The sequence below is a fragment of the Anguilla rostrata genome, chromosome 3, assembly GCF_018555375.3.
Source record: "Anguilla rostrata isolate EN2019 chromosome 3, ASM1855537v3, whole genome shotgun sequence".
Lineage (NCBI taxonomy): Eukaryota > Metazoa > Chordata > Actinopteri > Anguilliformes > Anguillidae > Anguilla > Anguilla rostrata.
In genome coordinates, this window is record NC_057935.1 from 53,512,665 (window position 1) to 53,534,983 (window position 22,319).

Below are 22,319 nucleotides of genomic sequence, written 5' to 3' on the forward strand. Positions count from 1 at the left end.
TAGCGCCTCCTCTGTCGCTGGGTCGGGTCGTTAGGCTACTCGTTGCTATGCTTGTTGGACACTCACTTCAGCCCTGATACGATTAGAACACGTATTTTCCTCCGCTGGGAATGGTGAATAAAAGGAACAGTGGATTAAGTGAATAAAAAAGACATTGACGCTGCCGTCTTTGTAATTGGGCCGTCTGGTGTTTTGACAAATAACCTGCAGGCATGTCATTGGAATAATATGCCCTAACCAGTCAAGTTAGTTTTATCCATTTCTTTTCCCACGCTATAGCGTTTTGGGCGGAGAACTATGCTTAGGTCCTTTGGCCAAAAGGTCCAAGTAAGTAGGCCTATACTTTTAACGTTTAATAGCATAGCACTTTAATGTAAATTATCCATCAGCATCAACAATTCTTTTTAGTCATTTTTCTCAAAATTGTGTGCATTAATGCTATGTAAACAAAAACAATATGAACGTGTTGACATAGGGGGAATTCAAATTGCCAACGCATGCACGGCAAAAAGATTAAAATGCGTGACAATTTTATTCTATCTATTTTTAGGTACGCGTTTCGTTTTGACATTTTAATCTCTTCTTTTTTGCCGTGCATGCGTACTCTTGACTCGTAGCACTAATGCCAACACCTGATGATAAAAATGTACTGTTTGTCCATAATAAAAGCCATCTCCAATGTTCATGTGTACGATTTTTTTTCAACGTTTATGTTTATGTTCAAATAAATTGTACCTTTGGTAGTTACGTCTGTCGTTGTATTGGTTTTCCGTCTTGTGAACATGCTCTAACGCGCAATTAACACAACCCGGAAGTTGGTCAAATTCGGACAAGTAATTCAACATTTAAAATTATAACATATATTCGAGCATATTCGATCGTATGTGTTTTTTTAATTAACTAGGCTAATTGCTTAATTTTTTATTTATTTAAATGACGGCCGTCATTTTTGGCCAGTATTGACAGCCCTAATGCATACACACAAGTACATTTTAGGATTGTTCAATATTTTTTTTTACTGTACAGACTTCCATTTCCCAAATCCTCTCTTTTCAGGGAACACGGCTTGAAGGGTTATGCCACAATAAAACAATTTTTCTCAGACAATACTGCCCATTTGAGCTCAGATATTGATGCTCACACAACATTCATGACCTTTTAAATTCAAGTTTACCAGGCAGCTGGGAGTTTTATTTGTAGTGAGAGAGAATGTCTGCCCCCATGTGGACATCAAACCAAATACTGCATGACGCCTTAAAGAACATTCCTTTTTCTCACAAGTCACTATCAAGCGTACCTGACCTGCCATATTGACTTAAAATACTTTAAAATGGCTGATGCTTGTGTTTTCATTTATATTCCCTGGATCCAATGTCTTAGCAACAGGTCAGCTGTCTCTCTCTCCACCCTTACGTAACGTATTGTAACAATTGTGAATATACAACAGCAAAGTGCTCGGGAATTAAATGTCTAATTTAAACAAGTGAACAATATGAGCACATTATCATTATACTACTGCAGACCTGCATTATTTTGTATATTCATTTATTGATCACTGCTACCATGTTAGAATTTTTGTATTCTGCAGGTAAACTTGCACAGTGCAATTACGGAAAATAAATCTTTCAATGTTGTCAGGCCAATAATAGGATCATGTGTCAATATGTAATGTGTAAATGTACTCATTAGTGAAAATCAAGAGTTTCCTGTTAGGCAAATAGATTCACCAATACTTTAATGAATGAGGTTGCTTTGACTAAGTGAGACTGTCCACAGGTCCTTTTCAGTAGTCAACAGCACAACATGCCTGTATCAGTGAACAGCTCCACTTATGTGGCTACTTAATATCTTAACACTGGTAGATGTTAAGAAGCACTTTGCACTCCCACAAAATCAGTGACACTTCAGCATAATATGATTCTGGAATAATACAAGTGTCCTTTTATGTGGATACCTTTACCTAATTTCATAAAATTTTCCACAGTAATGAGTTACATAAAACAAATGAGAGACATACATATGCCAAGCCATGATGATTCCTCATCACATGACCTCATGATGATCATGCCTGCTTCCACCCTGCCCACTGTTGACCGCATTGGGCATCATATGGGAATGTGATCCAAGAGAATCCATTTCCAGCAGGAGCTGAGGTATGCCTAGGGATAATGTAAGCATCACAAAATCCTGACTAAATTGAGGTACAGCTGAATCCCAGTTAGTGTAAACTAGGCACAATACGTATGTCCTCTACCCTTTGCAGAGCTACAGTCTGTCTCTTTGTGTGTTCTAGCTATCCTGAAATCAGAAATGCCAACTTTGGCTGGAATGTGATTTATTGACATAGTGGACCGGGGGTTTATGCAGATCACAAACTGGAGGTGGGGGGTGAAGGGGGTTGAGGCGAGTGAAATATTAGAGGGGGGGGGGGTACCATCTCCCTGTAATGCTTATGAACTTGTGAACAGATACATAATTTATTTAATCAGGGAGTGGCTTTGGTTTTAGCTGTTCTTTTCATTTGCCTTGAGATTTGTTTGTGGAGCATGAGAGCATGGGACAGAGCCAAAAGCGTGAGATGTGGCAACCTTGCCTTAAAGACATCGATCGTAAACCCAGAGATATTGCGGCTGATTTCAGGGCATGAGACTCTTGCCCTACACAGTTTCATTCTATTTGTTTTCTCTTCCATATCAACAGTAGATGCCCTGATCTGCTTTGAAGTGGAAAAATGTAACAATTGAACTCACTATCCCTGCTGGTCAATCAGACAAAAAAAACATTTTTGTGAAGGAGAGCCACTGCAGTGTGGTGCTAGCTCCAGTGGCTCAGGTTATACACTGGACCCATTGTTAAGTCTGGGCCATAAAGCCAAGCCAGTCGTAACCATGAGGCAGAGGTGGAGGCGGAGCGAGGGGCCTACGGGCTAACACTGGTATCATTGTCCCCATTCTAATCTGCATCATCAGTGTCATTGCCATCTGCATGCCATTTGTTGTCTCTGTTGTTCTCTTCGATACCTCCATCCCATGCAGTGATACCCCTCTCTTTCTATGTGCCATTCCTCAGGAAGGGGACCAATGGGGAAGGCCAGGGTTCTGCCTGTTTAAACTCTGACCCCAAGACAGTGCCAGTCTGGCCCTTTCTCTGTCAGATGGAGCCAGGTTCCAGAGTCTATGGTCCCAGTTGCAGTCTGAATAATATACAAGATGGCTACAATAGCCACTGTACTCCAGTGCACAGCGTGGATTGAGGTGGCTCACTCATTCGGTACTCTGTAAAATTGGCATTAGAGCAAAGTGAAAAAGATCTAGCAGGCCAGTCTCTTATTTATGACTCAGTAAGTAGCATAAACAAGCCACCTCGGACTGGTATTCTTAGAGTGAATACAAGTCACTGAAGTGCAAGTGTGATTGTGTTGCAGGGTCACAGATTGATGTCACATGATTTTTTTTTTTAAAACTGGGGAAATATGGTCCAATGTTTACATTGTTAGTATCCCTTTGTTAGAAAAAGGACAGCATTATTTTTTGTTTGCTGGTTATAATAATCGGTTTCTTTATTACAAAACATTTGACATTGAATTTGCTTAAATATATACAGGGTGTGTTTAGTTCTGACAGTAGTAAATACTTTTATGCTTTTTTGTATTTTTTAATCACTTCTTGAATGGCTTGGGATCTGTGATATAAATATTTCTGAAGCATGTAGTAGAATCTGGCGGTCAAGACACTTCTCCTTCAGTCTCATTATTAAGTACTTGTAGGAGAAGTAATAATGTGGTTCTCATTACAAATACACCATATTTATCAAAATATGTGACATGCAAGAGGACCACATGGAATCTGATAAGTGCATACTCCTGATAAGCGAACACTCCTGATAAGTGCTGACATGTACAGATGTTATGATAAGATGCTATTGGAACACTTTCAAAGCACTACATAATTTAGCCACTGATTGCAGTACAGACATGTGGGCACCCTGAGTGCAAACCAGACTGTTAAACCATCAAATAAGGGTCTTACCATTGCACCAAACACAGATCTAAAAGGCTAACGGTGATCTGGGCTTCTCTGTACGGGATCCTAAGCCTGTAAAATAATACCAGAGGAATAAACTGTTTTTAAATATATTTTGAAAACATGCTATTTTAGACTTACTTCTGGCTGTGCAAAATTTGTATTACTGTTTTTCAGTTTTATTTCTTTTAATCACCTTGATTGTTGTTCTCCATGCCCAGCTTTGCCTTTTTACATTTGCCTTATTTCATGTATATGTTCAGCCATGTATCAAACATCCGTTATAAATAAATGTAACATAGACTGTTTGCCTCAAGAGTAGGTACATAATGTTACGAAAGTAAGATCAGTGGGTTGAAACGGGACCAGCTTCATGCTTTACATTTAAAGGAAGTATACAGATAACCAATATGTCGTTGAAAGACTATGGTGCATTAAAGCTGAAATTCAGCAATAACTCATGGGAGGGGTAGGTTGTTCCATCATGATAATATTTCAGTTGTTCCCCCTTATTTGCAGGCTGTTATTGTTTTAAGACTGGCCAAGAGCCGTATGCAAATTTGCGTGCTGCTGGTTACTTGCAATGAACTGAGTAAAATTTTTGAGGCGCAAGAGACCTTGACCTCACTATTGTTCCCCATCTTGAACCCGGGCTGTTCTAGTGTGGGCCGGCAGTCCATTGAAAAGCGACATTGTGTCTTTAAGATTCGACTCTCGGGAATCTACGGAGTATGTTCATTGTTGGCGAAACAGAAGAACGAGTGAGATTGATAGTGAAGAGTTGCGGACAAGTCGCGCATATTATAGTTGGAATAGATTCCAGTGCAGAGGCGAGCAGAAGTAGCAGTAACCTCACACGCTTGGAAGATGGGTAAGTAATGGTTGTTTAAAAAAAAATGTCCTCGGTAATCATGTGAACTTAAATCGGGTTTAAACTTTTACTTACAGGTGTTGGGTTGATGCAAAGTAACTAAGCAGCAGCAGTCCTCTGAACTTTGCTGGCTTATTTTGGGACAGCTTTTTAAAGATTCGGTGCCCGCCGGTTTGAGTAAAACTGAATTGCACGCTCATTAAATATTTATATTGCGTGCTGATAATATGTTTCTGTTGCAGTCCAACTCAGCCTCTTTGGGAGTTTTCCTCACGAATATCAACGAGCTTAATATTTTATCGTTGAGGATGATGGCTAATTTAAATCAGTTAATGGCGTTCATTGACTAGGTCTGCCAATGCAGATGTTATTCCGAACGGAAAATCTGTTTATAATGGTGTTTAAAAAAAAATATATATATATATAGAATTTGATCATTTTGTAATTAATTTCTATTTTAAACCTTTGCATTTTTACGTCACAGAGGCCAATATGAAAGGTCAACTGAGGTCTTCAGTTAGCAGCCAGGTGTGAATTTAAAATTAATGAGCTGAGAACATGACCAGGTTAATTTGAATGTTGTCTTCGCGTCTGCTAATGCTACGTTAGTGTGTGCGTGTTCTGTTATTAAGTTAAAATAAGTGCTGTTGAGACCGCACATATTATCACATAATAAAGAACTTTCTGCTGTATAACTATAGTCCTTCCATAAAAACCGACTGGTGACCCATTGATTGATAGCGTGTCATAGTAAATCTTTTTCCCACTTCTGCCATTAACTCAATGGTTGTGATGGAGTTTACGTTTTTTTCTTTATTACATTTTAACTGTCATGCTTTGGGTTCTGTTTTAATGCGTGCACAAACCATTTTAATAATTGTAGCAGAATTTATTCAAATACATTAAACACCAGGAGTTCTGTGGTCTGGCAAAATGTGCCCCATATCCAGCTCTGTATCTAACCATGGGTTGTGTGTGCACTGTTAAGATATTATGTACATCAAGATTAGGTTCTTGTATTGCTTATTGTCACAGCACTATTCACAGCATTGTTTTTTCAAGCCCACTCATATCATATGATAAACTTCCTGCCATTTTGATATCAGGAATGTGTTCTTTGTTCTGATTATGCAAATTTGAGAAAGAAAGGGCTGCCCAGAGACTGTGTGTGATAAGTGCTGTCTGCACGTGCACCGTGGAGTCTCCACCCTTACAGGGAGCAGTGCCAACTGTAGCTGTACCAGTCCCGGCCCGTCTGTGCCCTGGGCATGGTTGTCAGTGACGTTGCCATTCCTGCCCCGCACCAGCCTGTCAAAAGTGTGTTTGTTCGCCGGCATGCAGGAGGGAGGCAGGCTCTGGCCTTTTGTTGACTTGACATTGCTGACCCTTGTTCCCCGCATAATGCCCCAAGACAAAAGTCATTGTCTCACCGTTCCACAAAAGGAGGCGCTCTCCCAGGGCCTCTTCGCCTCCCATCCTTTCTCACACTCATGTGCTCTGAGGATGCCATTGACAGAGTGGGGCAGGGCTGCTATTGGTACGGGCTACTCTCTACGATCACCTACCGCTCCAAGCTCCACCCCTTTGCCAGGCATTCTGGGATGGACGGCCTGTTCATTGAACGCATAAGAGCCCTGCATCCGCTTACAGAGGGCCGCGCAGGTGGATATGCACAGACACGGGATGAAGCAGGAGAGCTTTATCCACGGAACCTCGTAATCTTCGTATCGGTGCTGCTGTTTTTCTTCCTCCTTTTTCGGCCTGGAAGATGGAAAGTGACAAAGGATTAAAACCGGATGCCCTTGATTCTCCAGATCAGAGGCCGTGCGTTCTGCTCGTCCCGCTGGACAAACACGCTCCTCGAACAAGTAATGCAGTCGTGGTTTCGCCGTCGTCGTTTCCGCGGGAACTGCTTCTGAAGCAGCTGTGCAGTCAGGGTTGGAGGGGTACATCGGCAGGGGGTGTTTTATTATGTGCGCTGCGGTCTGCTGGGTTTATCTCTGAGAACATACTCATTGAAACGGATCCGCATCAAGCACAGCTTCTTAACCCCGGTCATGGAGGGACACGGCGCATGCAGAGTCGCTCTACAGCTGTGCGCCGAACCACCTGATTCAACTAATCATCGTCTCGATTGAAGAAGTGTAACTTCCCAGCTGTGAGAGAGTTAGGAGCCTCATAGAGAACTTTGCAGACCTGCTGGATTGTAGCCCTCGGGGAGACAAGTAGCTGGTTATAAATAATCAGCGGTAGTGTACCTTGCAGACGTGAATGATGTGTGGAATAGAAAGTGTGTTACTCTATGATAATGATAATAATGCATTTTCCTCCTGGTCCTTATTCTCTGCAGTATCTCTCTCTCTCTCCCTCCCTCTCACCTTCTGTCTCTGTCTCGTTGTTGTGTAAGAGGTGAATATGGCTTGTTGTTGAGGTGCATTGGTACTTTTTCTCCCTGACCCCCAGGTTGTTATGACTGCTGTGTGCGCTGTTTGGGTGGGGTGCCCTACACGTCCCTGGTTGCCACCCTGATGTGCTTCTCGGGCATCGCGCTGTTCTGCGGCTGCGGGCACCAGGCGCTGGCGGAGACGGAGCGTCTCATTGAGACGTACTTCGCCCGCAACCTGCAGGATTACATCACCCTGGCCTACCTGTGAGTCGCTCGCGTCCTGTGGCCGTGTGTCTCTAGCACCTGTACTGCACAAGAACATGTCCAAAAAAGGGTTAAACGAAAAAAGAAAACATGGGGTACTGATTACATTAGTTTCTTTTTCTCAGTGCAGATTCCCTTATCTAGGGCAATTTACATAGCCACATTACTCATTCATACACCTGGATATTGTTCACAGTTAAATTAGGTTAAGTGGGCACTGTACATTTTTCAAGGGTACAACAGTGTTGCCAAACCGTAGCATGTGCACCCATCTTACGAGCCTAGTTCTTTTAGCTTTGCTTTGCATTGTTGCCATGGCTATCACTGACTCTCAACTGCTGAAAGATCAGTGGGATGAGAGTTTGCACCCTTATTAATACCCTAATATCTTCCTTCCTTTCTAGTATCCAGTATTTCCAGTACATCATCTACGGCCTGGCCTCTTTCTTCTTCCTTTACTGCATCCTGTTGCTGGCAGAGGGCTTTTACACCACCAGCGCGGTCAAGCAGACCTTCGGGGAGTTTCGCAGCACGGTGTGCGGGCGCTGCCTCAGCACAACGGTGAGGGTTCATCTGGGGGCCTGAGCCCCAGGGTCCAGGGCCATACAGCATGCTGGGAGTAAGAGTGAGGCTGAACGAGCAACATAATGCATGGAGCTGCCTTGTACTACCAAACTCTTACTTTCACGAACCAGTTAAACATTAGTTCTCTATAAAAAAAAAAAAGAATGGTTTGAGAGACATTCATACTGCATCTTAGCTACAGATTAGTGCATAGCAGTTCTTTTCCATGTCTTGCCATAAGGAGGTTTGAGCACCACCAACAAATCTCTTCCATTTAGTTTATTAACCCACTTCTAGTACAACCTGATCAGGTTCAAACTGCTGTGCATTAGGTATTAGGAGACAGGCCACATTGGGGGGTTATGAATGTAATAATTTGGAGTGTGCAGCGGTAGCTCAAAGCGTGACCGTGTGCTCCCTCCCTCAGTTCATCGTGGTGACCTACGTCCTGGCCGTCATCTGGCTCCTGGTGTTCGCCATCTCGGCGCTGCCCGTCTACTTCTTCTACAACATGGCCACCACGTGCCACACCATCGACGAGCTGTCTGAGACGGCCACCAGCATCAACCAGCTGTGCATAGACGCCAGGCAGTATGGTACGGACTGACCGCAGACTCAAGGGGCCTCTTCCATTCCCGCACCTTTTACTCTGGACCCCGGTCTTCTGTGTCCTGTCTGTCAGAACATTTCTATCCGTTTCCTCTTCTCAGACCTGTCTCATTGCAGTCAGGCTAGTATTACATAGCATGACGTGGCATAGGGTCCCCTTGTGTGGTTTTGTTACAAAGTCAAGGAATTATATTGTTGGACATACCCAAGGCCCTTTGACCTGGAGTGCTTTTACCAGCTAAATACCTATTTTGGGTTAATGTCAAATATTTAGCATTAAATAGTACCATATTAATGTAATATTTATGTTAAATAATGGACCAGTAATGTGTTTGGCAGTGACCATGTTTTATGACCGGATTGGTTCAGCTGTTGGTTGTTTAGTCGAGGCGAAGCGTCACAGGGTCGCCAGGGCTTTGTGACCCCCACAGCACTAACTGCTTCGGCTGAGAAGGGGAGGAGGGCGCTAAGGACTCCCTGTATTGATCCCTCAGGATTGCTGCCCTGGAACGCGTTGCCGGGGAAAGCTTGTGGAATGACCCTGTCGACCGTTTGCCAAACGAGGGAGGTGAGAGAGAACAAAAGGGCCCGCCGTGTGACTGCGCTGCTGAATCGCAGCGCAGGCCATGTGGGGGGAAAGGGATAATGCGCCCATTGTCACGCAGTCACCCCGACATGCAGGGCGGCACTGACTCTGTGCTCTTGTGCCGTTGCAGTTCTTCCTGACCTACGACCTCTACATAGCCGCCTTTGCCGGAGCAGGGATCACACTCTTGGCACTGGTAAGTGGTTGCGTCAGGCGGCGAGTTTGGCCGAGCTGGAGTTATGCAGCGAGCACAAGGGCGATGTGGCATGTAACCCCTCTTGATGTGGGAGTATGGGAATTTGATGTCTGTCTGAGCCTTGGCCCATGACTGCCTGCTCCCTCTCATAACTCAGAGAAAATAAGGGAGGAAAATTGTGGGCCTGTTGTGTACTGGCAATGTGACTTGTCTCCGGTGATGCGATTTGCCTTTGAGTTGTGGTCGAGGGGGAGGGGGATTACAAATTCTAATGAATGCTGTTTACCATGAGAATGTGGATTTCTCAGACAAAGAGTTTAACCACAATGCGGCCTTCTCTGAAAATGAGCTAAGTGTTATTTTTTCATGATGTACAATTATAATTCAGATGTTCAATCTAGATTAAAATAAAAGTATTAAAAATAGCCAGCATAACAGTTTGCAAGCGGCAGTGGCTAAATTTGGCATTAGTCTACTATAGTTGGGAGTAGTTTTTGGTTTAGATGTATTATAGTATTAAGATTTTAACATAGTGGAAAAAACATAACATTTTCTTCACACTGCTTCTAAACCTGTGACACTGTTTTGGGCTCTTGGTATCAAGGTCGTTTTCACCAAGCACTTTCTCTAATTTTTTTCTATCACTTTCTCTCGCTGTCTCTCTCTTTCTCTAGCTCACCTACATGGTCTCCACCACCTATAACTTTGCCGTGCTGAGGTATCTGGGGAGAAAGGGCATAGGCACACGGTGTTAGGGCCTCCACCCCGGTTTCCACTGCCCCGCTGAAGAGCCCCCGAGGGGAACCACCAAATTCTCACGCCCCTTCCTTCACATCTGCAAACTTCCACATATGGGACTACTGCACTACAATGCCCCAAGGGTACTCCAGGACTAGCATAGTTTGATTGTGTCTCATATGGAAGAGAAAGAGAGACGAGCACCTCCGTCCTCACACAACGCTCCCTCCTCCACCACCCCCCACTCCCCTGGGTTCTACTGTCTGCTCACTGTGGAGGGTGATGCCGGAGAGTGCATTTAGAAGGCATGGTATAAATATCGTTGCCTTCTTTTCTTTAGATGCTGCTTTGAAACCTTGTCTTTTTGTTTTAAAATTTTAAACACTGCTCTTTGGGTTTGGTTGTGTTGCTGTTAGTCGGCTGTAAGGTGTTGTCTGTCTTGTTCTTGTCCTCTCCCTCTCTCCTCGTTTAATATGTGGACTTTCCTAAAAGATCGCTTCTAGCTGTACGTCTCATCTGTGGGAAAACTGGCCATTGCTTTCTTTTTTTTTTGTGCCACAGACTGTGCTATTGAAATGATGTATGTACCAGATGATGAGATGCACCAGAAACAATAAGTTGACAAATGGGAACTAGTGAAACGTCCACAATTCATGGTCATTCTCTCTTTCGCACACACACACACACTTTTATGCGCACACGCACAAAAGACAAACTCCGTAGCGAACTTTCGTTGCCATGGCATCACTCACATCTGGTTGCCATGGCACCAGACTTGCCTGTGTTTGCAGTCTGATCCTTACCCCAGATCACTTCTCACAGCCTCCAGCGAGCCCTAAAGCGGCTCCCACAATAGGACAGGGCGTTGCTGGTCTGGGGGGCAATCGTAGGGGGTGTCCCATGACCAGCCTGTCACCAGGCCCTGCGTGAGGGTCAGTGGGAAAGAGCCCATGGACAAAGAGAGGCCCGAAACCTTTCAGGAAGGCTGAATGGAGCCCTTCTCCAGCAGGCACAATGTTGGAATCAAATGCCTTGTTATAATGACACGTTCAGGGAGAGGAATGGAGAGAGAAAGGGACAGGGGAGGGGATGGAATTAACCACCTCGCCTCCTTTCTGTAACTGAGGCAGATGGACGCACATGTAGACAGTGCTTTCTGTCCTTCAGGTAGATAATTAGCAGTCTAAAGGAAATGTAAAAAATAAAAAAAAATAAAAAAAAAGATCCAGTCTATTTTTGTACATGGCATCGAAGAACTCCCATCTCTGATCGTATAACTATATAAAATGCCAATGAATCAAACCACTTTTAAGGGCTGTTTGTGCCGAAATCCTGTAGTGCTATAGTTCGGCAGCTGTGATGTGTAACCCCCTTATGTGGGTAGGTGGTAATTAAGTGCACTTGTTGAGTGTGATGTGATAGTACATTGTTTAAACATCCCATTTTTTCACTGTGATTTTACCATTAGTATTGTAAGTACTTCTCAATGTGTAACGGCGTCTTTTTAAATAAATTGTACTAAACTATACCTGCATGAAGACTTCATTGTCCTATTAGACCATCGTGTTGAGGAGTGTACGTCTCGCGAGAGGTTTAAAAAAAAAAATTAAAAAAAACGGATGAGCTTTGCGATCTGGTTGTTGGGTCACGTTTGTGATTCATTGCCGAGAGATTTGCTAGTAGCAATGTGCATTGCGTTCTGGCTGCATTGAGCCCAGGAAAGTCTACTCTCATGTTGCCCCTTTGACGCTTCGGTGTCTGTCATCAAGCACTATGTGATGCATGGAACTGAAATGTGATTTGTTATAGTGGCAAGCGAGCAGCTTTAGTCAGATTTCATGTGAGTGCCACAGTTGCTGGCATTTAGAAATGCTGTAGCCAGAAACAAAAATGTTAAATGCTCTATTTTCGGATGACATCACACATGACCTGGCCTCATATAATTTGTCTGTAGGCTAAATTAGATTAACAGCACCACTGTGGAAAATGCAAATCTACAAACTCACTGGCTAAGTTACTTTCCCTCTGCATGTTTTTCTTAGTGTGTATAAAAAAATAAACTTGAAATTATCATTGAAAAGGATGACAAAGCTGCCATGGAAATTGTGGGTTGCTCCGGGCGATATGAAGACTGACAGCTGGTTTGACTGTCATGATGTATGCCAGAATGAGTTCAATATGTCTGCAGCGATCCCACTGGCTTGTGTTTGGGGCTTGTGTTCTGTTGCTTCCCCTCCCTCCCTGTTCATCTTTTCACAGATTCAGTGCTTCCTGCGACTGGTCGTGGGTCGCTTGCACTTGAAGGAGAGATGCAAGCGGGAGTCGGACGTCGGCCAGGGGTTCGTGTCGTTCAGAAGCCTCCCAAAAGAGCAAAATGGGAGTCTGTGTTCCCCGTACACCCCTCCTGCTCTGGACATTTGAAGAGATTCAAAAACCCTCCATTTTAAGGCTGCCATAATTTGGATGACTGCCAAGTGGACCAGTTTACTGCACCCATTGAATGTTCTGTGATTTACCACCAGAGGGTGATGTAGTACATTTAGGGAAAGGTTGGCCCTTTTCAGTTTTCAAACAGCATTTTCAATGTTGTATGCAATGTGGTTTGACTCTGTGTTTGACTACATTCAGCAAGGTAGTACTTAAAATTTAGTTTTATTTCTTTGAGTTGAATATTTTCTTATGAAAAAATAATATTGCTGTTGCGTTGGCAGTATAGAACAGGGCCTGTGCAAAATGTGTTGAGTAAACTTAGTTGCTTTTTTATTATTGAAAATTAATGGCTTCTGTTAAATATTTCACCAACTTAATAAATGCAGTATTGGAATTATTTTTCAAAACTGAAGTCCACATTCAAAAAATAAGTGTTCAATCATTACATGCTATGCAAGCCAAGACACACACTGCTGTAATATTTTTAGAACTTTTTTTATTAATGTTGGTATTTAATATTAGACAGCATTAGGTTTGTAAACAGTCTTCATCTCCATAGTGTAATTGTAATAATCACAGGCTGTCATATCCTTCTTAAATCTGAAGGACCACAGGCATTTATAACCATCCCATTCGGCTCAAAAACAAAACAGAACTACAATTAGCTGAACCCTCTCACCCATGTTATAAATATCGGCTAACTAACCAAATTAAATGGACCAGGCACCCTTTTAACACAACCGTGCCTGTGAAGGCAAGTTAACCTCATATGATCGATACATCTGGCATGAAGGGAAACCATAACAGAACAGCCAAAAAAGTTCTGCCATATCCTTATACTTTGTTAACAAGAATGTTTTTTATTTAATTTTATATAACACCTTTGTGGTGAGTGATACTGTTGAAATAACTTGTGCTCTCAAATACCATCATAGAGAACTCAAGGACTGATTCAATTCTCCAGCTTTGTGGATTGCCCTCAATTTTGAGTAAAAGGCGAAGGTTACTTTTTATTACTTCCAGTACATGATGCAGTCAGGAAGCACTTGAAACCACTTAAAAATTATCAGATAATGCTTTTTAAAAGATAACACTGCTTAAATCGGTTATCTAAATTTAAGGACAAAAGTTCAAACTGGGACTGGACTGATCTATCTTACAATCCCAAGGTCCCCAAGTTCAGCTGCAATACTTGTGTTAATAGTCCATATGTATCTCTTTGCATGTTTCCTACACAGTACTGTGTGGGGATAAATCTACAGATGTTCTAAATGTTCAGACCTTTGTTTACTGATAGGCATTTACAACAGGAGCAGATGATGGGCAGCCAAGAGCAATCTGACCACAAATTAGCTTATTTTTAAAAATGTTCTGAAATATAAAATAACAGGCAGGAGTGACCCCGCTTGACATTTCAGCATATGTCCTAATTGAACATTAAGTACTCTGTGTAACAGAAAGCCCTGTGGACATTGTAACAGTAGATCAATGCCTCTCTGACATGTCAAATGTTGATGTACCATACAGTGGAATGTACCATTGGTAACTCAGTAAATAGGATAACACCCCCCCACCCCCACCAATGAACCAGTCAGGTATTGTACCGACTAATAGCTCTGTACGCACTGTGATATCAGCAAAGGAAACATAGGTACCTCATTCTCATCTTCACAGTCTACCTCACTCCAGTAACTTGCACCCATTTGTCCAAGTTATGAATTTTAAATCAGATTACGGTTTTGGTAACCTGTTACTGTTAAATTAAAAAGCCAGAAAGAGGCTGATAATTTTGGTAAAACTTGCATGCAAGCACTAGTGCAAGGCCAAAGTTATAACAAATCTGGTTAATGTGAATTTGTAGCTTCTACAAGAACATTCCCCAGAAACAACAGTTCACCTAAAAAACAATTATCCTAAAAACATAAGTAGTAAATACAGACTGTAGTGCCAAAGCATTAGCGTTAGCAGCAACAAATGCCACAGCAACAAAAACAATACATGTACCTTTGATTAGAACAGCTGTCCGCTAACACGGTCATTGAAAAGTACCAAAGTGTGCAATTTCTAATGTAGTTTGCCAGAGAGGTAATGAGAAGAGGGTTGGTTCTTTAAAAAATCTGTGCTATTGTATTAACACTGAAAAATGTCCATCGTTGCCAGTAACACTCTCCAATTCCATAGCACAGGGCGGATAAACAAAACACATGCTCACAATTTTCACAAGATCGGCTGTGATAAAAACGGATTGCTGGACAGCTATTACAAAATTGTATGTTATCGTTTTTTTCTCGCAAGTGTTAAGTATGAGTTTGATAAATATGTGCAGTATGGTATTCGCCAAGCTGACAGGCCTAGGTGGTTAATGGACTAGAATAGTATTAAAATGTCTCCGAAGGTCATTTATGACTGCGTGCTACATTTCGCTGCATCAGCTGGATGCCAAAGACAATATATCTGTCCAGTGAAGGTTCTGTAATTTGGCATGCACAGGAAAGCCATGGCAAATCAAAATGGCCAAGGTAAGGGGCGGAAATGGGCATTCAGGGTCAGAGTAACAAAAGGGGACAAATATTTGCCACAGGGAAAGCACGACGGTCAGTGATGCAACTGGAATGTCTGCAAACTAAAGTGCAACCCCCGGCATCACAGACTGACTGACTGACACACACACACACACACACACAGCCATGTAGGTACAGGAGGGCACTTACACAATCTACAAAATCTAGAAACAAAATTAAAAAGTCAGACAACAGATGTAACAAGTGCTCCAAATGTCAAGAAAAAGGTAAAAGGCCTAGTACCACTTCGTACCCACTATTAAATAAACTTATAAATAGAAATGTAACAGGAAAAAGAGCTGATTTATAAATCACAAAAACAAATAAAATTAAGTTCCCTTTTCTTCTGCAAGATTACTGCAATTACTCTTGCACGGCAATACACGTACCCTAACAGTTCATTATCGCCAGTCTGTTCTGACGATATAAGAAAGAAATGAGAAGAGCCAAGCAAAAATCAAAGATCAAGCATGATGTCAAAAGACAGGGCATTCACATTCACCCGCAGACGACGGCTTAGTTTTTTGCTGCGGGGGTCAAAGCACAGTGTTGCTTCGGAACCATACCGGAAATCAAACCCCAGACCTGTTATTTATTTCTGCAGTTATTCCCCTCTGGACAAACCCTCCCCTATGCCACAAAGTAGGCATTTTGGCAGGCAGATGCTTTCATCTGAGCCCTTGTGAAACTGAAGCCTTTATTTCCAGGGCTAAGTATGAGTCATCTATTGTGCCACGGGCAGTCTGCGTGTGCTCTTGAGAAGGCCAAGGTGCAGGAAGGCAGTTATAGATGAGACTGTACCGGCCCTCAGACTGGAGGTTAGCTTAGCACTGCCTTAATTAGCCCCCACCCCACAGGCAAAGAGCTCAGCATGAAAGAAGGAGGAAGAGTAGGAAGGCATGTGGGACCACAAGGGGGGAAAAAGCAGGGGGTATAATACTGTACCCATTACAAAATCCCTCAAGGCTCTCAGAGTAAGCTCCTGAAGCAGGGCTTGTACCTGTACTACTGCCACATGACACTGGGACTCCATAAACCTGCAGGGAAAATGGTGGCAAGTAGCAGGGGTGGGAATGGGAGCAGAAGGGAGGGGCAGGGCTGGGCAGGGGTTATACTGTAGGTGTGTTGGGGCGTATGGGGCTCAGCAGCAGGAGGAGCGGGGAGCCTTGCGGTTGCCGTGGAGATCGATGGCACTACTCAGGAGTGCGTGGTCTATCTGGTCCTCTCCCGCCAGCACCTCGCGCACGGCGGCCTCGAAAGCCGCGCCCACGTTGGTGTCATCCTTTGCGCTGGTCTCAAAGTACGGGCAGCCCCCGTTCTCCTGGCACCAGGCCCGCGCCTCCTCCTCGCCCACCTCCCGCTCCGACGCTTTGTCCACCTTGTTGCCGAGCACCACGAAGGGGAAGCGCTCTGGGTCCCGCACGTCCGAGTAGTACATGAACTCCTTCTTCCAGCAGCCTAGGTTGTGGAAGCTCTGTAGGTCATCCACAGCGAATGTGAGCAGGCAGCAGTCAGCGCCCCTGTAGAAGGGCGTGCGCAGGCTCTTGAAGCGCTCCTGCCCAGCCGTGTCCCAGATCTGCAGGGTGACCAGGCGGCCGTCCACTTCCAGGTCGCGGTTGAGGAACTCTACGCCTATGGTGTGGAAAGACTGCGAGTCGAAGCGGTCCGTCACATACCGATTCATCAGGGAACTCTTCCCCACCCCGCCGTCTCCCAATAGAATCACCTTCAACAGCAAGCTCTTCCCGCTCATCGTGGCCCGCTCCCAGGCAGAAGGCCAGGCCGCTTTAATGCCACCTGCTGAAGCACAGGCACACCAAGGGAAAACACTCAAACTCGGTCACGCAACTCTGCTTACATTGCCTGCAACTGAAAAGACCAATCGCTTTTCACTACGTGTGTCTGTGAAAGTCGTGTGCTCATTAAAGCAAGCAATATCATGTGCCGATCTACAAAGGAGGATGTGAAACAAGCGACTCGTTTCTAATCCTGTTATAACGTTAGTTTAATGGTGTTTCCCCCTTTTAAGTTAAACGCATTTCATGTTTAACTGATTTAGCCACAAGCTGTCGTGGTTGACTTGCACATGTCAGAACGGACGGCGAGCAAACAAGTTACACATAGAAGTGAATCACTGTTGTTGTTAGCAAGTGTTTGTTTTTTTCCCACTCTGAGCACGCACATAGCGTCGTGGACAATATATGGCAGGAAGCAGCCGGCTTGTTACTGCGCACGCTCATTACATTGCCTGCTTTCTATCTCACTATCTCGCATCCACCTGTACGTACAGCTTTTTGGCTAGTGACACAGCGAACAATAACACCATCAGCTTCGCAAATGCTACGACATCTCCAAACTATCGCGTGACGCCACATGTGCATCTGTGAATATAACTAGCTATATTCGCCAGCAGCAACTGAAAGCACATATTTGTAATTCGCTAGCTAGGTACTATCGATGTGCGACTTTATTGCTGAAATGCCAGCTACGTTAGCTGGTATTAGCTAGCTAAAAAACCATACACAACAAACATTTATGAAAGTCGAGTAGACATACAACTGAATATTGCTATTTTGTAATTTTATGATGTATAAATTCAACTATATCAGCGATTCTGGTTTTTATAAAAGTTTATAAATTTACCTCATTCTGCACAACAGACGTTACTGATGTCGTGGCGCGCACCACCACAAGCACAAACTGAGATTTAACGTGCACTCGCCGGTGCTGCGCGCTCCAGTCACTCTCACCCATTGCGCGTACTTTGAGTCAGACTGCAGACTGTTGGACGCAATGAACTCTACAGTTCAGTGGTTGGACGGGGAAAAGTGGTTCTTATCGATGCAGGATTTTATATATACGCAACTGTATGCCGTAGTCTGGTGAAAAGCCCTGCGCCAGTATTTCATGGTCGGTCGCCTTGACAGAACAGTAGATACGCTGCACTGTGTTCCAAATAGACATGTCTTAAAATAATATTACGAATAGTATTGCCATTATAAAGGCTATTTATGTAGTTACCGTCCAAAAGTAAATTAAGTAATAGATCGGTCATTTGGAACAGCCATTTGGATAGCTGTTGTACCACTTCCGCCTCTTGCGCGTGCACGAGTACGCTTCTAGCAGCGATGAGTGCAGTGATGCTGAAAGTGTTCAAAGTCATCCTGAAAAATACAGTTTAATCACACGGATATGTTAGAGAAAATATAAATCAGTAACGACTCAGCACATTTTATACGAAAGGTGTACATCTTTGCAACATATTTCTTCAGCATTACCGACACATCGCATGTATAGCTATCGATAGCGTATGATTTCATTCCCACCCATTTCCCCGTTGCACTTCCTGTTAGCCACACTCCCTGGTCAGCACGTAAGGAAAAGAAATGTCTGCGCCAAACTAAAAACGGTTGGATAACTGTTTTCTTTAATGCTAATCTTGTGCATTGTCTTGTCTGATGGGCTAGTGTGGGAAGGCGAATGCCAATGTAGCTCTTCAGTTGTCGCAGTTACCATGGTGCCTGTTGAACTGCATTTCGTGGACAAGAAGAAAATTCGTAATTTCCCAAACTGAACCGAAATATAGCGAAATTACTATGGAACAATATATGCTGTTCTGTAGTTATTTTTGCTACTTTTAAACAACTCGATTAAGGCTCTTTGTATCTTTTATATGTCGGTTGTCCCAAAAATGCATGCATGCGAGCTATGCTGATGTGCATATTGCAGGCTATTTTTTTAGACTATAAATAGGCTGGCTGTGTTTTCTTTGACATAGGGATAAAGAGGTTCTCCTTTGAGGAATGGTTCGTGGACGAAGTCGCATTTTTACTGTTTTTGTTACCAAACTGGACGATGTTTCCCCGACAAACGTTATAAAGCGACTTGCTGTTTTTATTTTTCACACAACACAGCGGTTTCTGATTCGCCCGAGTCTGCCACATAGGCGCTAGTGAACTGCAGTGATTGAGTGTGCACCATAGGAAGAAACCTTTTTTTGGTTCAAAATTCTTCTGACCCGAACGTATTTTAAACTGTAACACTTTATCCCATAAGTTGTGCAATTGTTGTTTTAGTTTGGTAACCTTCTTCTCTCTAAAATGGCATACGTAGCCTATTTGACGTAAGCAGAGGCAAAATGTAAATGTAACAGATCTAAGTTCTGCTTCGCAGATTCATTTTTTATTTATTGTTTTAATATGCTATTTCAGAGATGGCTGTGCAGGGCAGTATGCTGGTTGCCCTGTTATGGCTGCTTGTGGCGGTGCCTTGCTGGGCTCAGGAACCAGTGGACTCGGGGGACAGGGAGGCCTTCCTGCCCCAGAGTGTTCTGTCTGACATGGAGTTCGCAACAGTGAGCTCATATCGTGGGCCCGGCAACAACGATTCCCGTGGCAACAAAGAACTGCCCATCCTACTGTGGTGGAGCGCAGGCCTGTTCCCCCACTTTCCCGGGGACACGGAGCGCATCGACTGCGCCCACTCGTCCTGCCTGGTCACACGCAACCGCAAAGTACAGCTGTACCGCCGAACTTCCGCCATCATCTTTTACGGCACGGACTTCCGGGCGTACGAAGCCCCCCTGCCCCGACTGCCCCACCAGGCCTGGGCGCTGTTCCACGAGGAGTCTCCCATGAACAACTACGTCCTGTCCCACGCCCCTGGCATCCGGCTCTTCAACTACACCGCTACGTTCCGCCGGGAATCGGACTACCCGCTCACGCTGCAGTGGCTGCCCTCGCTGGAGTACCTGCTGGCCCCGCCCTCGGTCTCGCTGCAGGAGAAGAACCGGTGGCGGCAGGCGGGGCTGGCGCCGGTCCTGTATATGCAGTCCCACTGCGACGTCCCTTCTGACCGGGACCGCTACGTCCGCGAGCTCATGAAGTACATCGAGGTAAAAGGTCGCCTCCCTAAAAAGGAAAGCTATCCCTGCACACAGTTTAATGCTCCGAAGTGCATTAACCTATGTGATTTGAAAAGCTCCAAAACAACACTTTGACCAGGTTGGTCGGGTTAAATTTCACCCGACGAATACCCACATTGTCATAATGTCTTCTTTGTCCTGCAATAACAGGATTAAACTGTGGTCACATTAATATCTGCCCATGTACACCTGTCAAAATGACTGAGATCACAGTATTCTAATTGCCAAACTTATACATCCATCTCACATAGTAACGCGCACACTAAGTGGCAGACAACGCCAGGAGAATCAGTCAGCACTTGACACATGCAGTGATCCCTCATCCGACTTCCTCGTACCCTGCCTCTGTTCCCAGGTCGACTCGTATGGGAAATGCCTCAACAACAAGCCCCTGCCTGAGCACCTGGAGGACACGGGCACGGCGACGGGAGAGGACAGGCAGTTCATGAGCTTCGTGGCCCGCTACAAGTTCCACCTGGCCCTGGAGAACGGGCTGTGCCCGGACTACATGACGGAGAAGCTGTGGCGGCCGCTGCACCAGGGCTGCGTCCCCGTCTACCGCGGCTCGCCCTCCGTCGCCGACTGGCTGCCCAACGACAGCTCCGCCGTCCTCGTCGACGACTTCCCCTCCCCCCGCGAGCTCGCCGAGCACCTCCGGGCGCTGGATTCCGACGACGCCGAATACGCCCGCCTCCTGGAGTACAAGGACCCCCGGCGGGTCACCAACGGCCGCCTCCTGGAGGCGCTGAAGAGCCGGGAGTGGGGCGTCAACGACATGAGCAAGCCCAACTACCTCAACGGCTTCGAGTGCTTCGTGTGCGACCAGGAGAACCGGCGGCTGGCGGCCGAGCGGGCACACCGGCGCGACCCCGGGCAGCACCCACGCCCCCAGCCCAGGATGGCCAACAACTCTCACATGGGATGCCCGCTGCCTGCCCCCGGCTACGGGATCGTCGAGGACGTTCCTCCCGACGACGGGTGAGTGTCTGGCTGCTTTTCCATCCCTCTCCTTTCATTTAGCATTTGCGGCGCCCAGTTAAAGCAGTGCTGACATTTCACAGTATGGCAGCTGCGCAGCCAGATGTAATCTGTGTCTAAAGAGGGACTGAAGGAATGTCATTTTCCAACTGTGGATTGGCTCGCGTTGGGTGTTCACTGAGTGACAGTGACAAAGCGTTCCTTTTTCTGTGTGTGTCGTACGTGTGTGTGTGTGTGTGTGCGCGTGTATGTGCGTGCGTGCGCGTGTATGTGTGTGTGTGCGCGCGTGTGTGTGTGTGCACCTTCAGCTGGCTTCAGATGTGGCCACAGGATTACTGGCAGAGCCTGGACCAGGCGCAGGGCCTGAATTCCCTGATTCAGCACAATGAATCCGACCCTGGGTTACTGTGGCACCACATCCAGGAGCTGGCAGTGAAGAGGGCCGGGGGGCACTGAAGACATGTGCATCGTCACCTCATTCAGACACTCAGCCAGCCCAGGGAGGGCGAAGACAAGTGAGACTCAAGACTGGTGCCATCACCTGTGTCTGTAGTCAGGTCAGCAGTGTCTGCTGCCATCATGTTGGGCACTGCAAAGGGCATCAGGTTGGATAGGATGTTTTTTTGTTGTTTTTTTTAATAAAAACCTCAAGACACTCTCAGCAAAGCACACAGCCATAGTCTTTCACTTTCATTATTGTCACAGTTTTGACAATGATAAACTCAGGAAAAATATATATATATGTGTGTATATTTTTTGGGCAGGGCGTGTGCACAGATGATCTTGTATTCCATCTATAAATGTAGTCTTACTCATTTAGAGTAAGTCTGAAAAGAAACATGATCCATCCAAAAACTATAAATACCTTACTATCAATATCTATAAGCTTGCGGAATACCAAAGGACTGTTAACAGGATTAAAGGTGGGTAGTATATTTGTAATGACTGCTTGCATGGAGTTGTGGTGTTGACTCAATTCCTAAACTCAAAGTGTGTACAGATGAGGTGTGTTGGCAGTGAGTTACATCAACCCATTTGTACAGATTGCTGCATATTTTTGTACTGTAATTGCTCATGTATACAATGGTTAATATTTATATGTGCATATTTAAATCTTGTTCATATGAAAGTGGATTATTTTATCATTTTTGTAAAGTAAAACAATTAAAAAATAAATGTGGAAAAACAGC

General features: G+C 44.7%; 3 protein-coding genes and 1 long non-coding RNA gene across 12 annotated transcripts; 2 read left to right on the forward strand and 2 right to left on the reverse strand.

Moving 5' to 3' along the window:
- Nucleotides 1-1,718: 1,718 nt before the first annotated feature.
- On the reverse strand, nt 1,719-4,313 carry LOC135251129 (uncharacterized). Its single transcript, XR_010329087.1, has 3 exons — nt 4,219-4,313; nt 4,029-4,094; nt 1,719-2,159 (listed from the first exon to the last, which is right to left on the reverse strand). It is a non-coding gene; the product is annotated as an uncharacterized LOC135251129 (long non-coding RNA).
- Nucleotides 4,314-4,618: 305 nt separating this feature from the next.
- plp1a (proteolipid protein 1a) lies at nt 4,619-13,073 on the forward strand. Of its 4 annotated transcripts, none has more exons than XM_064328254.1 (7): nt 4,619-4,893; nt 7,357-7,543; nt 7,948-8,104; nt 8,535-8,703; nt 9,211-9,284; nt 9,433-9,498; nt 12,496-13,073. In XM_064328254.1, exons 1-7 carry the CDS (start codon nt 4,890-4,892, stop codon nt 12,655-12,657), a joined length of 819 nt encoding a protein of 272 aa, XP_064184324.1. In that variant the 5' UTR covers nt 4,619-4,889; the 3' UTR covers nt 12,658-13,073. The 4 variants fall into 4 exon arrangements, with proteins under 4 accessions (XP_064184324.1, XP_064184322.1, XP_064184323.1 ...); XM_064328252.1 differs by lacking the exons at nt 4,619-4,893; nt 12,496-13,073 and adding exons at nt 6,058-6,761; nt 11,059-11,762; XM_064328253.1 differs by lacking the exons at nt 4,619-4,893; nt 12,496-13,073 and adding exons at nt 6,067-6,761; nt 10,173-11,762.
- Nucleotides 13,074-13,145: 72 nt separating this feature from the next.
- rab9b (RAB9B, member RAS oncogene family) lies at nt 13,146-18,007 on the reverse strand. Of its 2 annotated transcripts, XM_064328259.1 has the most exons (3): nt 17,871-18,007; nt 16,954-17,027; nt 13,146-16,875 (listed from the first exon to the last, which is right to left on the reverse strand). In XM_064328259.1, the coding sequence occupies exons 2-3, from the start codon at nt 16,978-16,980 to the stop codon at nt 16,369-16,371; spliced, it is 534 nt and encodes a 177-aa protein (XP_064184329.1). In that variant the 5' UTR covers nt 16,981-17,027; nt 17,871-18,007; the 3' UTR covers nt 13,146-16,368. The 2 variants fall into 2 exon arrangements, with proteins under 2 accessions (XP_064184329.1, XP_064184328.1); XM_064328258.1 differs by having other exon boundaries at nt 13,146-17,027.
- On the forward strand, nt 18,008-22,317 carry fut11 (fucosyltransferase 11 (alpha (1,3) fucosyltransferase)). Of its 5 annotated transcripts, none has more exons than XM_064328249.1 (4): nt 18,008-18,137; nt 19,439-20,121; nt 20,507-21,129; nt 21,438-22,317. In XM_064328249.1, the coding sequence occupies exons 2-4, from the start codon at nt 19,441-19,443 to the stop codon at nt 21,583-21,585; spliced, it is 1,452 nt and encodes a 483-aa protein (XP_064184319.1). In that variant the 5' UTR covers nt 18,008-18,137; nt 19,439-19,440; the 3' UTR covers nt 21,586-22,317. The 5 variants fall into 5 exon arrangements, with proteins under 5 accessions (XP_064184319.1, XP_064184320.1, XP_064184318.1 ...); XM_064328250.1 differs by lacking the exon at nt 18,008-18,137 and adding an exon at nt 18,299-18,470; XM_064328248.1 differs by lacking the exon at nt 18,008-18,137 and adding an exon at nt 18,473-18,600.
- The last annotated feature ends 2 nt before the right edge of the window (nt 22,318-22,319 follow it).

Bases quoted from the DNA above. Each gene is read 5' to 3' on its own strand.
- rab9b (XM_064328258.1), bottom strand. From the start codon at position 16,980: ATGAGCGGGAAGAGCTTGCTGTTGAAGGTGATTCTATTGGGAGACGGC.
- plp1a (XM_064328251.1), top strand. From the start codon at position 6,662: ATGGAAAGTGACAAAGGATTAAAACCGGATGCCCTTGATTCTCCAGAT. The intron at 8,105-8,534 runs GTGAGGGTTCAT...TCCCTCCCTCAG, and splicing joins GGCGCTGCCTCAGCACAACG to TTCATCGTGGTGACCTACGT. The intron at 8,704-9,210 runs GTACGGACTGAC...TTGATCCCTCAG, and splicing joins CATAGACGCCAGGCAGTATG to GATTGCTGCCCTGGAACGCG.
- fut11 (XM_064328246.1), top strand. From the start codon at position 18,742: ATGGTGCCTGTTGAACTGCATTTCGTGGACAAGAAGAAAATTC. The intron at 18,785-19,438 runs GTAATTTCCCAA...ATGCTATTTCAG, and splicing joins CGTGGACAAGAAGAAAATTC to AGATGGCTGTGCAGGGCAGT. The intron at 20,122-20,506 runs GTAAAAGGTCGC...CTCTGTTCCCAG, and splicing joins AGCTCATGAAGTACATCGAG to GTCGACTCGTATGGGAAATG.